General features: G+C 33.9%; 1 protein-coding gene across 1 annotated transcript; it reads right to left on the bottom strand.

The window, feature by feature from the left end:
• Window positions 1–6,084: 6,084 nt before the first annotated feature.
• LOC126710342 (probable rhamnogalacturonate lyase B) lies at window positions 6,085–16,194 on the bottom strand. Its single transcript, XM_050410761.1, has 15 exons — window positions 15,784–16,194; window positions 15,442–15,563; window positions 14,667–14,759; window positions 13,992–14,111; window positions 13,768–13,887; window positions 13,277–13,418; window positions 10,221–10,391; window positions 9,939–10,094; window positions 9,732–9,838; window positions 9,555–9,645; window positions 9,326–9,467; window positions 9,067–9,223; window positions 8,660–8,776; window positions 6,845–6,971; window positions 6,085–6,478 (listed from the first exon to the last, which is right to left on the bottom strand). The coding sequence occupies exons 1-15, from the start codon at window positions 15,976–15,978 to the stop codon at window positions 6,224–6,226; spliced, it is 2,115 nt and encodes a 704-aa protein (XP_050266718.1). The 5' UTR covers window positions 15,979–16,194; the 3' UTR covers window positions 6,085–6,223.
• Between the last annotated feature and the right edge of the window lie 407 nt (window positions 16,195–16,601).

The following is a 16,601-nucleotide window of genomic DNA, read 5'->3' as shown; positions in this document are numbered from 1 at the left end:
CATGTCCTACCACAATTCATACACATCACAATCATACTTGTATTGTTGAATGGTTTGCCATGTATATGAATAATGCTAGAAATATAATCTATTTTACAAATTGTATATACACAAAGCATAAGACAGCCCTACATTTTCGTCAATTTTAATTAGGCAATAATGCCACCCAGTAATTACATTTAATGCATAATGACTTAATTAATTACAACAACAACAAAATGTTCATTTTGTAGTAATTATATTATATATGTTTCACAATTGTACACCTTTAGCTTAATAGTCATTCTACAAGTATAAGTATTTATATAATGTGGTAGGTAAGAGTCGAAGTTCAAGTCTACAGAAAAGAGTTTCATATACATATACACTTAGATTAAACTAGAATAAAATTTTATATATCTAAAAAAATATGATATTATATTTCTTTTGCATTATTAAATGGTTTCCATATATTAAATGATGAATTCCATCCATATAAGATTATGAATGAAATGGCTCTTTCTCTACCGTTTCACTAATTACTTTCAGTTATTACCATAAGACAATCCTAAATTTTTGTCAGTTTTAATTAGGCAATAATTTTCTACAATAATGTTACACGATAATTATATTCTAGAATAATGTTACACGATAAATTTTTAAAAAATTCCTTTGATAGTACATTTCCTTAAAAGTACAAAATTTTTCTTTTTGAGAAGATAATCACAAACATTTTTTTTTTTAAGGAAAATAACCACAAACATTTAAGTGTCTTAATTGGAAAATTATCTGGCTTCTTATTTATTTATTTTTTTCTTTTTGAGAAGAAATCTGAAGGGATTGTTTTATTTAATCAACATTAAGTCATAGATATCTGGAGGGATAGATTCCATCCAAACAATTGAAGAGTCATAATCATTATCATGGGTTATATACACTTTTCCTTATAATTAATTAAATAGTTGCATAGAAATTATGGTGCTATTTGATTTTATACCCATACTTAAATGGAAAAATGAATTCAATAGAATTAAAAATGGATCATACATTACATATCCACTAATAACAACTTTATTACCATAAATCTCCTTAATAGAGATGCAAATGGTGATAAAGAGGTATCATTAAGAGCAGACGCTATAAGTTAAAATTATCTCCAAAAAAAAGAAAAAGAAAAAAGTAGACTTCTACCCAACTATATGTGTGTGTGTAAAATGCCAAAACCTAAAAAAAAAAAAAAAAAAGGCAAATATTAGGGGTTTTTTTTCCCCAAATGGAAAACTCCCAAAAAATTGAATTAATATTTCACCTAAAATAATTTGGAAATCACAATGGATATGGAAATGGTGGGTGGCTTAGTTGGTATTTGGTGCTATTTGTTTGATATATTCTTCAACGTAGTTGCCCTTATATGTCCTCTAAAATTCAATACCCACCACAATTTTTGAAACAACAAAGTTTAATTATAAAATTAGTTGTAACCTAAGGCTGCAACTTTACTTAATAAAATAAATATTACTACATATTTTGAAAATCTAACTGTTAAATTGTATGTTTTTTACGCTCTTAATACATATGTCAAATTTTGTATTAATCGGATATTATTTATTATATGATCTATATTCTTATATTTTACGCGTAATTTTAAACTACAAAAACTTGCGATTTAAATAATTTATTGATGATATAACTGTAGGGATAAGGGCTCAGAATCATATATTGGGTTTTGGGCTTTGTCTAAGCACGTTGAATGGTCCGAGGAGGAATAAATAATTATTAGGAGTTCCAATTTAAAATCTCATAAGTAAGGAACGAATGGGAGGCAGGCCGAGGAGGAACTCCTCTTCGAATATGATGAAGGCAACTCAAGTATGTACTTCAGCAATTAGAATGACCCTCCAAGAAACTCCAATGATAGGGACGTGCCTCATGAACATATGAGAAGGAAGGAAACCCAAAAATATCTAAGGGAAATTTGCTACCACCGCATTAAATGCATTATAACTACTTTTTCGGCCGCATTTATGTGGAGAAGACCTCTGAATAGTGTTGTCTTGGGTACCGCAACTCACAGAAAGCTAAAGGGGGTGTCCAATGGGATAGGTACTCAAGTAAGGGCTCAAATGATTAACAAATGTAGGATCAAGATGGTCCAAAGGGAGGTATATAATGTGAGAGACCCTCCATGAGAAGGAGGAGGGGAAAGAGGAGAGAAAGAACACTGTAACAATCTAAATTATCCTTGTATCCAATTGTGATAAAATAATAAAAGTGTGATCTCCTCGGACTGAAAATCCGTTGATATCAGAACCTCTTATTTGTGTTTGATTGTCATTTAATTCAGTACTAGCCATTGTCCAACTCCTTAGAGCCTAGTTCTTTAATTCACTCTCTACAAATTTATTGTACTAGGCTCATTAGGCCAAGATCCCATACATCTTAGGCTTGGGCTGTAAACTATGTCCACACAATTGACGTCGTATGTGGGAAGAACTTGTGTGATAGTGAGTATGACGTCTAAATATGGTAGGATCAGGTCCTCATTAAGAAGGATCCATAGGTTCTAGGCAATAGGATGACTTCCTTAACCTTGAACGCAAGCGAGATCAAGAAGGTAGCACACACACCATACATACTGGTAAAAGTCATTCTTGGGTTAGGAGTCATGTCTCTCAAGAGCAGAATGAAAGAGCCATGCAAAGGGAGATTGACGATTTGAAGAAGAAGCTGTGCCATGCGCAACAAAAACGAACCCCTTCCAGTTCTGATGTCTCCTCAAATGATGAGGAGGATGCTAGTTACAGGCAAAGGTCAAGAATTCTACCAAACGAGTCTTTCTCCTATGATGAAAAGCACCACCACAGGCGAAGATACAAGAGCTCGCCTTGTAAAGGCTTAGGAAACGACACTATAAGTAAGGCGTTGAATCAAATCTCCAAATCACTTTTCCCGTGTAAGATAGAAAGGGCAAAACTTCCTCGGCGGTTCCATCAGCCCACATTCACCATTTACAATAGTCGAACGGACCCTGTAGAGCATGTAAGCCAGTTCAACCAAAGGATGGCTGTCCACTCTAAGGACGAGGCTTTGATATGCAAAGTATTTCCCTCTAGTTTAGGACCTGTGGTGATGAGATGATTCGATGGTCTGAGGGCCAATTCCATAGACTCCTTTAAGGAGCTCACCCAAGCCTTTGGCTCTTGTTTTATCACGTGTAGTAGGGTACCTCAGCCCTTGGACTCACTACTATCCTTGTCCATGCGAGAAGGGGAGACCCTGAAAACGTACTCGGACAAATACTGGGAGATGTACAATGAGATAGATGGTGACTTTGATGACGTGGCTATCAGCACTTTTAAGGTCGGCCTCCCAACCGAGCACGATCTAAGGAACTCTCTGACTAGCAAACCTGTTACCAATGTGATCCAATTCAAGGACCGGATAGATAAGTACAAGAGGGTGGAGGAAAACCAATAGCAAGGAAAAGGTAAAGCGAAGGCTATCCCTGAGGAGATGAGGGATTTCAGGTCAGACCGATTCAATAATAACCAACTTTAGAGAGATTTCGCTGGACAATCAGGGTCTGCCAACACCCAGGCAGTTAATGCAGTATTCCCAGAATCGGTGCATCAGGTTCTGGAAAAGATTAAGAACGAGCCGTTCTTCAAATGGCCGAACAAGATGGTTGGAAACCCCATGAGACGCAACCAGGGCCTTTATTGCCAATACCATCAGGACTAGGGATACAATACGGAGGATTGTAGGAATTTGTGGGACCATTTGGACCAGCTAGTCCGAGAAGAAAAGTTGAAGCAGCTATTGCATCATTCTAGTGGCCAAGCGGAGCAGACAGGTTCGGATTCCCGAAGAGATGCTTCTTCAAGACCTTCTTTGGGAATGATCAATGTCATCTTTGCTGCTCCGGGTAGGATCGGTTTTTGTCCCTCCAGGGTGATGTCTATGGCTCGGTTGTCTACCGAGGACAACAATTTGGAGCCAAAAAGAGCCAAAATAGAAATCCCGCTGGTTCTGGGCTTCTCGGATGAGGATAAAATCAGAACCATCCAGCCCCATGACGATACTTTAGTGGTCACACTTAGGATAAGGGAGTATGATGTGAAGAGAGATTTGTTTCTCATCAGATTAATTAAGGTTGATCACATGTATTTTTTTTTCTCATTCAATTATTTGTGATGATATTTAATTTTATTAACATCATTTATTAGTCTTTTGTAATGTAGATGCCTGGCCCATTTTGTTTTGTAAGTGATAATTTAAAAAAAAAAATTGTTTGAAGGTACAAATAGGAAATAAGGAAGGGGGAAGGTGAATGTGATTGTATGAGAGAGAAAAAACTGTTGAAAGTACATATGAAGTGTCCCGAGTTGTATAACTTGTGAGTTATGTGTATGTGCAAGTTAGATTTGAGCTTATATAGAGGAATAAGATAAGTTATCTAATAGTACATCTACATGAAAAAAAGTGGCAAAGATACAAGTTTTGACATGATAAAGGTTAGAAAAGAAGAAAGTAATAGCAGGAATGTAAAAAGGACACAAGATGTATGTGGAAAACCCTAGGAAAGGAATGAAAAACCACGGTTTGAGCAAGAATGGAATGTTCTTGCTTTGCTCAGCCTTGTATTATGTGGGAAAAAGAGGTATCTCTTGTACAATATAAGTGTTCTTCCTTAAGGAGAGACCTTGTTTTCTACCTTTCTCCCTTCCTATCTTATCAACTTGATACTCTCTTCTCAAAAGATCTACTTGGGTTTTTACCCTCAAAATACAGCTGCATGTTCCTCTTATAATCTAAGGAATATGGTTGAATACAAAGATAGGTGTCAAGTCATCATTTCCTTATTTTGGACCTTTTCACAGCTGTGATATTATTTGGTGACTAGAGGAGAGAAAACGTGTCAATGTGGCACTATGGCCTGCGGGTAGGTGACTTTTCCACTACTTGGGAAACAAGCCCTGGACAATAAGAAGGACATCAGGAGTACTGTGAATGATACACGTGTCTCTAAGGTAGTCCAACATACATTCAACCAATAAGGGGTGTTCTCATAGTTGCTAACCTTGGAAGGTCATTATCTCCCTTTTTGTGAGTGCTTGAGTATCATGTTAGATACATATTTTACTTCCTTCCCAAGGTAGTCATGCCTTTGGCATGGACCAAGTATAGGATCTTTTAGCCAACGCTTCATCTTCCTTTGCTCATAGGCACTCCATGTGTAGGGTCCAAATCCAACCACATATACATTCTCCCATGCCTTAGTGGTGTAATGTACATTATGAGACATGGAGGAAGCATATGCTGTGTGTGGTAAAATTTTGGTAAAAGTTTAGATACGTTTTTTAAAGTTTCCCTTAAAGCTACTCAAAGTCATGCATGTCCCAATGATTAAGGTCTTAGAACATTCCCTAAAATAGACTAAGAAGCCCAATATAGGTAATGAACCCAATAAAACACCCACATTCGTTTCCCAACCCATTACCTAAAATATCATTTTGTTATAGTGTCCATATTTTGAAAAGTGAATAAAATAATAAAAAATAATATTTAAATGAAATAGAGTTTAGAGTAGGGAGTCAAGTATGGTGTTTTGAAAGATGGTTAGCTAAAAAAAAAAATGTAGATTATGATCCTAAAATATGGAAGAAATTTTAGGTAGATAAATGAATGCTCTTACTCTTAGTATGAGTTAGGTATCAAATTCAAACCTTTGATGGTGGTTTTTTTTTTTTTTTTTTTTTTTTTTTAAATTTATTATTATTATTATTATTATTTTTTACAATGGCGACATTGATTCTTTAACAATAAGCTACAATAATCACACTAAGATAGAGTAACCATCATATATTATACCCCTTAATCCAAGATAGGATTGAGATCCGGTCCTTCAATTGAATTTTATCTTTTTGTATCTAATACAATAGTTTATACAAAAAAGTTATTCATAAAAAAAAAAAAAAAAAAGTTTATACAAAAATTTAATATCTACCTGGAAAAAATTGTAATAATCTCCTAACTAGTTATTAGAATTAAATTTGTCAATCATTATGGGAATAAGAGTACTAAATGAAAATAAAAGAAAGGGAAAAAGAAAAAGGAAACTGTCTTCGCTGTGTAACATTGATTTCCATGAATTATTAAAACAATGTAATAATTAACTACAACAGAAATATTTGTTAAATTCTTTCTTTTTTTTTTTAAAGAAAAATTTGTGCTAAATTCTTAATCAAGAATTCTTGCTAGAATTTGAAGGAGAGGGACCTTCCAAACGAATGTAGTCATACATGATTCCCTGGAAAGGGCTTTTACTTAATGGTTGTGTTAGAAAAATGGTATTATTTCCCTCCACTACGTGAGTTCCTGGTACCTTAACTTCAAACAGCCAGTAGAGCCCATGAATTCCATGCCTCGCAATTGTGTTATCCTTTCCAATAACTCCACTTGTAAAGAGAGGATTTGCCATTGGATCATTAATTCGAACCTTTTAAGAAAAAAAAATTGTACTATTAGTTAAGTTGAAAAAACTAATTAAACTTATCTTTGCAAAATGTTAATATCAAAACTGCAACAACACGGTTGCAATAATAGTTGCGAGTTTGGGAAGTAATTATAAGTTATCTTTTTTGCTTATTTTAGGTACTATTTGCAGGTTTTACAGTGCTTTTTGTTTCAGCTTTATTTCAAAAATCTAACTTTCCATTTTTTTAAAATAAAATTGTTATTAGCTTTTTGTTTCACATTATATAAATAAATTATCGAAAATAAGCAATACCCAAATGGAAAAAGTTGAATTAATCATCAAAAGAAAATTAAAAAAAAGTGTAAGTTGAATTATGAAGTTCCATACTTGCAATTCGGAAGAATGTGCAGTTGCAAGTGCTACTCGTAATTTATAGGTTGCACTGTCATCAACATTGTCAAGTTTGAACTTAATTTGCCATGTAGTTCCTTCGTATGTGTTATTATTTGTCTTCCTGCATCGCAAAAATGGCACACAGCTGAAATTTTTTCTAGATATATCTATACTTAAAAATCACCATTTATAAATAAGAAACACGCTATCCACAAAAGGCCAATGGTAACATTTTTCTCTTTCGACTACAAAACACGGGGGCCTTGGGCCGCGTATTTTAAGCTGTGGCTTTTTAAACGTGGCCTAATGTTTTGGCCTTGGGCTGCGTTTAAAACGTGGCCCAAGACCACAACATTAGGCCGCGCCTTAAACGCGGGTTAAGACTACACCCTTAGGCCGCGTTTTAAACGGGGCTATAGGACCTGGGCTTGGGCCGCAGTTAAAAAGTGCGGCCATAGGACCGTCAGTCCTATAGTCACAGGTTTTAGGCCACATTAGAAACCGCGGCCTAAAAAAAAGCGGCTATAGGCTATAGCTATGTTTTTTTGACATATAGCCGCGCTTTAAAAACACGGCTAGAGGACCTTTTTTTTTGTAGTGTTCGGTAACTTTTCAAAGACCGCCATAGCAGAAACAACAGAGGAGATCGCAGCCGACTTTAGGGTGGGCCTCTAGCACTTTCCCTTCTACAATTTTACCATCATCAATGGCTGTGTAGGCTATTTATTGAGGTGCTCTTCATTAATGGGCCTCTCATAAAATTTTAAAAAATTAGTAGATATTTCCATAGTAGGATGACATGGTATTTTCTTATCTCATATCATGGAGGATCTCATTATTAATTTTGATAGTGAGATCCACAATTTATGTGATAGAAGGGAGTATCATGTCATTGAACTCCTAATAATTACTCCGAAAATTTCTATCAATGTGCTCATGCATATCAAATAATCTCATAAAAAATAAAAAAAATAAAAAAAAGGTAACAACATCCAAATTCAAGCTCAACTTTGATTTGTCAACTTTAGTTTGATGGGGAATGTTGGATATATTAGGGCCCATGGGCCTTGAACCTAAACATGTCATGAGACCACAGTCATAACAAATATACTTATATCATGGTGGATCTCATTATTAATTTTAATAGTGAGATCCACAATTTATGTGATAGAAGAGAGTATCATGTCATTGTACTCTTAAGATACCTAATAATTACTCCGAAAATTTCTATTAATGTGCTTAGGCATATCAAATAGTCTCATAAAAAAAAAGAAAAAAGAAAAAAAAGTAACAACATCCAAATTCAAGCTCAACTTTGATTTGTCAACTTTAGTTTGATGGGGAATGTTGGATATATTAGGGCCTATGGGCCTTGGACCTAAACATGTCATGAGCCCACAGTCATAACGAATATACTTATAGGTCAAGTAAACCTAGCCCTACAAGGGTCAAAATAGGTGCCAACAATGTGACGCTAGTTCATAAATAATTATTGCCTCCCACTGCTTGGAAGTATTGGTGTATTGGATGAGGTTGGGGGCCTTGGGGCCATGTTAACTCAATTCGTTCAAGGGAATATTGAAGCCCCCGGCCCCCCATTCCCATCTATTCCCTCACATTTTGTTTTCTTAGTGGGTGGAGGAGTTAATATGATTACACCTAGGTATAGCAATCATGGTACCCCTTCGCCCTTTCTATTCAATTAAAAGAAATAAAAATAGAAGAATCGAATCATAAACAACTGAACAAGGCAATATTGGAGATTTTTTTACTGAAGGGTAGTAATAATAATATTGTAGAAATTCGAACCTAGTAACTTGAGCAAAGAACCAATCTTTTCTATAGTCACTATTCCCAATCATGTAAACCAAGTCTCCATCGGGATATAGTTCTGCATATCTCTCCCATAATCCATACTGCCTAAATCTGCCACATAAGAAAAACAAAATCAAACTCTTATTTCCATTCATAATATTAATTTCAAAAGAACAAGAAGTACGTCTAAAATATTGGAACTGGATACATGGCACTAACACATTAGCTAGAGAGAAGTTTTTGGAATAATTGATAAATAATTAAATGATATCAGAACCCACCCACCCCCACCCAAAACAAAAAAAATGCATTTAAGTCCTAATTTTAATTGATTCCTCTTGCAAGAACCATACTAATTTCATGTACAGGTTACGAAAAATTCAAAATTAAAGGGGACTAACCTATCAAGATGATTGACATAAAGCTTGTTAATATACAAAGGATTTGGATCAGGTACATAGAATTCAGCAGCGGTGCGATCTGGGATGCCTATTTCCCACAATGTTGGGCCATCTCTTGGAGGCTCATAAACAAGATTACCAACATCAATGCTAAGACCTACTTCACATGATATTCGATTTCAAATCACTATAGCATAATAAGTTAATAGCACATTTGGATATGAATATAAAAAGCTTCATAACAAATTGAAAACAAGACCTGAAGTTATGGTAATGACAACATCGTATCTGTAATCACCGATGACACCAGGGACCCATGCATACAAATTATAGACACCAGTACGTACATTTTTAATACTGAAATAGCCATCCTCATTAGCTATGGTCCAGAATTGGTAACCCTGATCAGAAATAACATGTTCAAGGAATCAAGTTTGCTACCTAGCTATGAAGATAAGGTACCAAAATTTTTCTAGTCATAATATTACCTTACATTCTCTTTGCCAAGATCCAACATCCCCTGGCAATGCCAATCCAATATAAGAACCAATTCCAGGTGTAGGAATCTCACTAATATACCTAGACAAGGCTCAAAGTTTAAACTTCAGTCAAATTTAACTTAGTTAATTGCGTTTTGTCATATAAATATAAGCATAGAAATGTACCTATCATGGACTAGTAATCGACCACAGACATTACCCCGTTGATCTGATGATGGAAAGTCCACTGAAGCTGGAAAATCATAGGGCCAGGTTTGAACTTCATTCATCATCTGAAAATAGTTTGTTTTATTAATTTTTCGCCATCAAAGTAGTACAATCTAATTTTTACCAAATAAAACTACAAATTTCAACGTGTGTTTGATGTGAAACCTGTTTTTTAGCATCCTCCCAGAGCGAATTCGGGCCCTCCTCATTAGTCAAAGAATTAAGATACATAAAAACGGGGCCGTAAACTTTCTTCCATGGCTCATTAGGTCCAAATTTCATTATTAAATCCTCTCCTGCATAGTGTGTGCTATGAAATACCTGAGATTATTGTGCCACTTAGAGAATGTTAAAGATTATAAAAATATCACACAATTTTCATTTTATAGTTCACAATGTACATGCATGTGATCCACAATGAAGAATTTGAAACTATATTTCACTTACTGAAAGGCTGGTTGGACCGTCGTGGGAGTTAAGGAATTGTTTGGAGGGTCCAGCAGATCGGAACTCATAGCTGGGTGTGATTTGCCAAAACCCCATGGGTGGGTCCGCGCTTACCCACCCATGAACTCTGATATCCTTGGCCTCGCTTGAGTATTCGTACTTGTCATCCACCTGCACAATAATCGATCAAATTAAGGAGAAAAAAGAAAAGAAAAAGAAACATGAAATAACTCTATAAAAATTCGCCAATACTTAATTTCTTAAAAATAAAGTACTATACAAAAAAAAAAAAAAAAAGATAAAAGATAAATCACCCGGTTCATACTATAAATTTTAATTATTATCTTAAATATTTATAATCCATTTAATAATATAAAATTTACAAAAGAAAAAAAAAAGTGAAAAAAATTACCCAATACTTGATTTCTTAAAAGTAAAGTACTATTGTTTATTTTAGCATAAAAACTTACTCTTTTTTTTTTTTTTTTACACGATTACCTTTCAATAACACTCACATTAAATTATCTATTATACATTATATTTTATTTAAATAATCATTTTTCATTCTTTGTTGATTATTATCTTCCTAAAGAGAGAGAGAGAGAGAAGAATTTGATGAGACAAGAGGTGAGAGAAAAAAAAATAAAATAATGATATATAAAGCTACAGTATATTTACACAAAACTACAAATATGGGTGATTTTAGGAATTGAATGTGAAAATTTAAAGTTGCCAAACATGCTTATCAAACACCAATTCAAGTACATTTTCAATATTGAAAACTAAGGCTGAAGTACAATAACAGATCGATGAGGAGAAGTCTATTCTTAGTAACATTACTTTTAAGGGATATTATATAAAAAGTTTCCAAGTTTATGTTGTGTTTTAGGTTAAGTCTTAACTTTGTCAATTAAAGTCTCAGACCTATGTTAAAGGTCTTGTAGCTGAATTGACACTTTCCCATGTATAAAGTGCTTTAGGATTTAGGAGGGAAAATGTTCAAACTGCGGGGTTAGATTCAATTTGAAATTTCCATCCATATCCACTATTTTGGAGAACTACAGAAAATTGTGAAACTCCAAATTTCACAAAAGACTTAGTTTATAAATCAATTTGACAAAAAATGAATTTAGTGAGTAGAAAATAAAAGTTTTACTTAGTGTGTGAAACTGAAATATTATATGTATATATATATATATATATCGATCGAGCTATGCCTCGACAAACCGTTAATAAAGTCTCGATTGATTGAGAACTGTGAATCCTGAATTTTGATTAGGCCTATTAAGTTGTCTCATGACTTGGAATTCAAGCCCTACTTGTTGAAGTATAAAATGGATCATAAGAGTTGACTAAACAACAAGAAGTGAGAGCGTCCATCATGTCTTTACGATTTCTATATCAACTCTCTTTCAATTTACCAACATATTAAAGACAAAATAGTATGTATCTGAAGATCAGTGTTACTGCTATTTGGTGGTCAAACTAAAGTCACAATACATGAAAATTATCAAGCTGCTATGAAATCTTTGAGATGGTCCTTAAAGTTGGGTGGGAAGTTCGTGCTTTCATAATCCATAACAAAAGAATCTAATCAAGTTGGGGTTACGTGTGGCAATGTGAGTAAGTAACTATAGGAGGAAGCAGCTAAAGGTTATAGTTAATTTCATTTGTAAAGACTTCAGTTTTATTAGTGGATTTTTCCTTGATGTTTGTGACTAAACCCTCAATGTGTTTTTTTCCCTCTTTCATGTTGTTAATTGGTTGTCAACAAATTGTTGTGTCATTTATATTTTTGCACTTATATTATCTTGAGAAATGTTGCTATTATATAATTAACTTTGAATTGAATTCATACTCATAATTGGTTATATAATCAACTTGGCTTAATTTCGCTTAATTAATCAACTAGGTTTAAATTTGAACCTTTCAACCTAAGTGAAATTGCAAAATTTTATTAACGATTTTCCTTTTTTTATACTTGATTAATTAATATGTCAAAAATAATGGAGATGGACAAAGGCTAAATTGAAACGGTTTCATAATTTTAAAAGTTTGATAAAAATAAAAAACAAAAAACGTGAGACTTAAACTGAAATAGGTAATAGGAGGACAAGAATTTGAGGACATGAATAGGTGGGCCAGGGACAATGCCAGGAGTACGGACCTCGATAGGCACTAATAGTAAGTCCTCGGGAAGATATGAGCAACCCTCTGCAGGTGTAGGGAGACTATAACGCCCGAGGACCTAAGGATACCAACATGTCCTCGGGGGACGGGAACCAATGTTAAGGGCCTCCGGGCATAAACCGAGGATGAGAAGGAAAGTTTGTCATCAAGCTAGGAGGGGAAGAAGACAAATAAAGTATCAATCACATCCGCATTCAATGCTCTGAATCTACTTAGCTAGCCGTATTTATGAGGAAATGACCTCTAAACAATGTCAACACAGCTCATAGCTTAATGTAGAAGCCTTCTAGTAAGGCCTTGATGGAACAAGTATCAAGGGAATTGAACCCTGGCCCTTCAGATGTAGGGTTAAGATACAACTTAGATGACTATATAAGGCAAAGAGAGCCCTGAAGGAAGGGGATTCACTTTTTTAGAACTCAAAACCAATTGTAATCACTACCTCGAACTAAACCTGAAGAGCTCAATACAAGCCTTTTGAGGCTATTTCTTATCCATACTCACACATTTACACTTAAAGCTAATTCTATCAACTCCATTTAACTCTTTTTATCTAATCAAGGGTATTCAAGGTTGATTAAGGATCTCACATCTTCAAATTAATTGCGTGACCAAAAGTAGCAAGTTTTGACTTATTATTGACTTGTCCTACTTTTTGCACACTACAGCTATAAATATTGGGTATTTTTATATAATTTTCTTTTTATTGTAATTTTTTTTTAGTGGACCCTTAATGTCTTAGTGACAATATCAAAATAAAAATGAACTTGCCCTTCAATATAATTGTTTTTATCTTTTTCGTAAACCTTTGAACAATTATAAAGACTTGTTCTTGATATCAAAAAAGTAAAGAGTCGAAGATATACCTCTCCTGTAAATTCTGGCTCCACGGGATTGACAAGTCGTACTGCTTCTGGGTAGGCCAGGGTTTGGCCTCTAGGTGGTAACCGGTCTTCAGGCAAGGGCATGAATCTTTGCCTGTTGTCTGCTATAGCCATATAACGAAACCTGTAAGTTTAAAAAACTTATGCTGTCAAATCGTGTAATATTTTCTTTTGAATATCTCAATATACACTGCATTAATTTTTTTTTTTTTGGGTGGGAATTAAGGACATGTTAATATTCTTCAAGACAAGCAATCTAAACTTTAATAAAAAGATAAATGTGGGTTTTAGTTAATTCAATTAGTAAAGTTTATTGTATTTGATTAAAAATCTAGGATTTAAACTCTATCTATATTAAAACCGATTAATGTCATGATTTGATGATAAAGAACGATTATCATATACGGTATATACTATAGGTTGAAATTCTATCATATTTATCAAAAATAAAGAAGATGATCAAATTTACTTACTTGTCTTTCCTAAGTTTTAATGCAATCCTAGTATTGTCCAAATCGAAAGCTGGTGATTCTGCCAAGTGTTCATAAATGGCATAGGAGTAGAATCCTGAGGAACCACGAAGCATCACGAACCTGAAAATAAGTATATAGTTATACATTACCATTGCCGTTCTAGAAAAATTACTGTCATTGATTGGAATCTTGATATAACAAGATGTGCTCATGTGAACAAGTACCTTTTGTCTATATTCAATGGAACAGGGTTGCGCTTAAGTGAGGGATCCCACATTCTAGTGAATGACAGCTCTACTTTTTCTTCATTTTCCACAACTACCGTCAAATTTGTCCCTTCCATCCTGTAAAGCAATCAGTTCACGGATTGCATACCAGCTTCAGTTTTAAATTGCAAAAGATTATATACCACCTTTTTCCTTTTTTTATTAAGTGTTAGATACAACCATAATAATCACATGTAGTCATTCAACAAAAGTTAAATATAATCCATTTGTGACACCCAAAATTTGTAATTGGTAGAGTAGTTGAGAACAAGTTAAAAAGAACAAAAGCTGGTGCTAATAATTGGAAGTTGGAAGTTGGAATTAGCTTCAAATTAACATGAAATTCAGCGACTGATAAGAAATGAGTGTTGCAAAGCAAGGAAGATTTGATATACGACATGAATCACAAGTAAAATAGGCATTTCAAACATTCTATTTTTTCAAATCATTCTCTATATTTTGTGAATATATATGCATCTCAATGTCACCATTTAAAAATTTAAGTTGCAGGTATGTAAGGATCAAGTGAAGGTACTGACAAGTAAGTATAACAAGTACTCATGTTAGAATAATCATAAGCTCAGGAAATTTACTGTTAGAATATGCATAAATAGGGAGGGCCAGGAAACATACCTATCAAGATAACCCTTAAATTTTTTTGATGGGTTACCAGGGTAACCCTTTGTGCCGTTACTTCCAGGAAAGTTCCATACCACATCCCAGTATCTACATGGTTAAAAGAAATGGGACAATTAATTTCAGTAAGTTCATTGAAATTGCATCCTTAAAGGATTATTTGGATTGAGAAAAGGGAAGGGGAGTAGAGTAGAGATGGCCGGAAATTAGCTTAATTTCCAACCAATCCCCCTCTACTTCCCCTTCCTTCCCCCTTAATCTAAACAAGTCATAAGTGATAGTACATTGATGCATCCTTTTTCAATATACAACTTACTAAAATAGGAATATAAATCCTCTAACTTTTTGTCTTTCACTTTGTATTCCACAAATTTTGCATGTATCAAATTTTTAATTTTTGTTATAAACTTTGATTATCATGTAAAGAAAAGAAAAGGAATATGTGACTAGTTATCATTGATAGAGCTTAAAATGGAACACAAAAGGTGGGATAGTGAATTTTTATTGCTAAAATACCTACACAATTTTGCTCTTATTTCCTACCGGTATATCCTCAATCTGGTTTGATTAATTTATCATCATATAAAATCATTAAAAAAAAATATTAAGGTGCCAGTGGGATTAACTAATAACTGTTACATAATCTCAATAACTGTTTTTAAATTTTTAATCTTAGTATTTAGATAACCCATCAAGTATCACAATCATGTTCTTCAACAAATAAGAGAGATGTTGCTGGGATTTTTTTTTTTTAAATTTTTGAAAAGCTTACCCTCTATCAGTTTCGTTGTTAAGAACTTCAAGCAAATTGTCAATGCCATTATATTGTATTCCAGTGACCATTCCTCCCGGATTTGATAGGTTAACTTGTACTATTCCATTATCCATAACCACCTGAAAAAATTATGTCTCATTAAGAATCCATCCCATACTGCACTTGTTGAATTATATCCAAATTTCTCTGCGTAGTACTTTTTATAAAGATACAATTTTCCATGTAGCTATATATCTATGGTATAATTGTAGAAACAGAGGAAATTGCAGAAACAGAGGTACCAAATAAGATGAAAATATAAATTAAAAAAAAAAAAAAAAAGTTACTTGAGTGGCTTACATATTGATCTTGAATTTGTAGTCGCACACTTGGGTATGGCATATTGAGACTGCTCTCTGCTATCTCCGGGAACTGCTTTGGGACCATGGATAAATCAATCTGGTTTTGGGTGGTGAGTTTGAGTAAAATGTAAAGCATAAAATGACTGTAAGCTAAACTCAAATATGATGATTCTGAGAAGGAGAGACAATTCATCCCTAACCTTTTCACAATCCAACCAGAGAATGCACATGTGAATATGTGAAGGCTTAATGGTTTGTAAGGAATTTTTTCTGGCCTACTTTGCTTGAACCAGAGGGAAAAGCAATCTTTTCTTTTATCTTTTCGTTGTCGCAACCACTACTGTTTTGTGTCAAACTATCAATGGAGCATTAAATGGAGCCACTCACGGGTCGGTAGTCGTTATGTTAGGAATCTGAATTAGGAATCATGAAATTGCGGAAAATTTTGTTTAAGGAAAGATACCAATACCATTAAGATCATATAGTCAAAGTTCTACCAAATTTATTTTATTTTATTTTATTTTTAAGATCATATAGTCAAAGTTCTACCAGATTATTATTATTGTTGTTGTTATTATTATTATTATTATTATTATTATTATTATTTTATTTGAGAACAACCATAATTGGAGCTGGTATCTCATGGGCCAAGCGCATAAGAGATTTTTCCCCATAATTGGGTTATAGCGTATTGTTTCCACTTTCATTTCATGTAAAGAGTGTGACATGAGGAAGGATAGGGGGCAAAGTTAGTATACCATTGTGTGTTATGGGTTTCTAGTTGCAGTTTCTAACTAGAGTAATGCACCTTTAATA

The sequence above is a fragment of the Quercus robur genome, chromosome 12, assembly GCF_932294415.1.
Source record: "Quercus robur chromosome 12, dhQueRobu3.1, whole genome shotgun sequence".
Classification (NCBI taxonomy): Eukaryota; Viridiplantae; Streptophyta; class Magnoliopsida; order Fagales; family Fagaceae; genus Quercus; species Quercus robur.
This window is presented reverse-complemented; position numbering and strand designations above follow the sequence as displayed.

Coding starts and splice junctions, on each gene's coding strand:
- LOC126710342 (XM_050410761.1), bottom strand. CDS start 15,978: ATGAATTGTCTCTCCTTCTCAGAATCATCATATTTGAGTTTAGCTTAC. Junction 13,888..13,991: donor CCATTGAATATAGACAAAAG/GTACTTGTTCAC, acceptor ACTTATTTTCAG/GTTCGTGATGCTTCGTGGTT. Junction 6,479..6,844: donor CACATTCTTCCGAATTGCAA/GTATGGAACTTC, acceptor TTTTCTTAAAAG/GTTCGAATTAATGATCCAAT.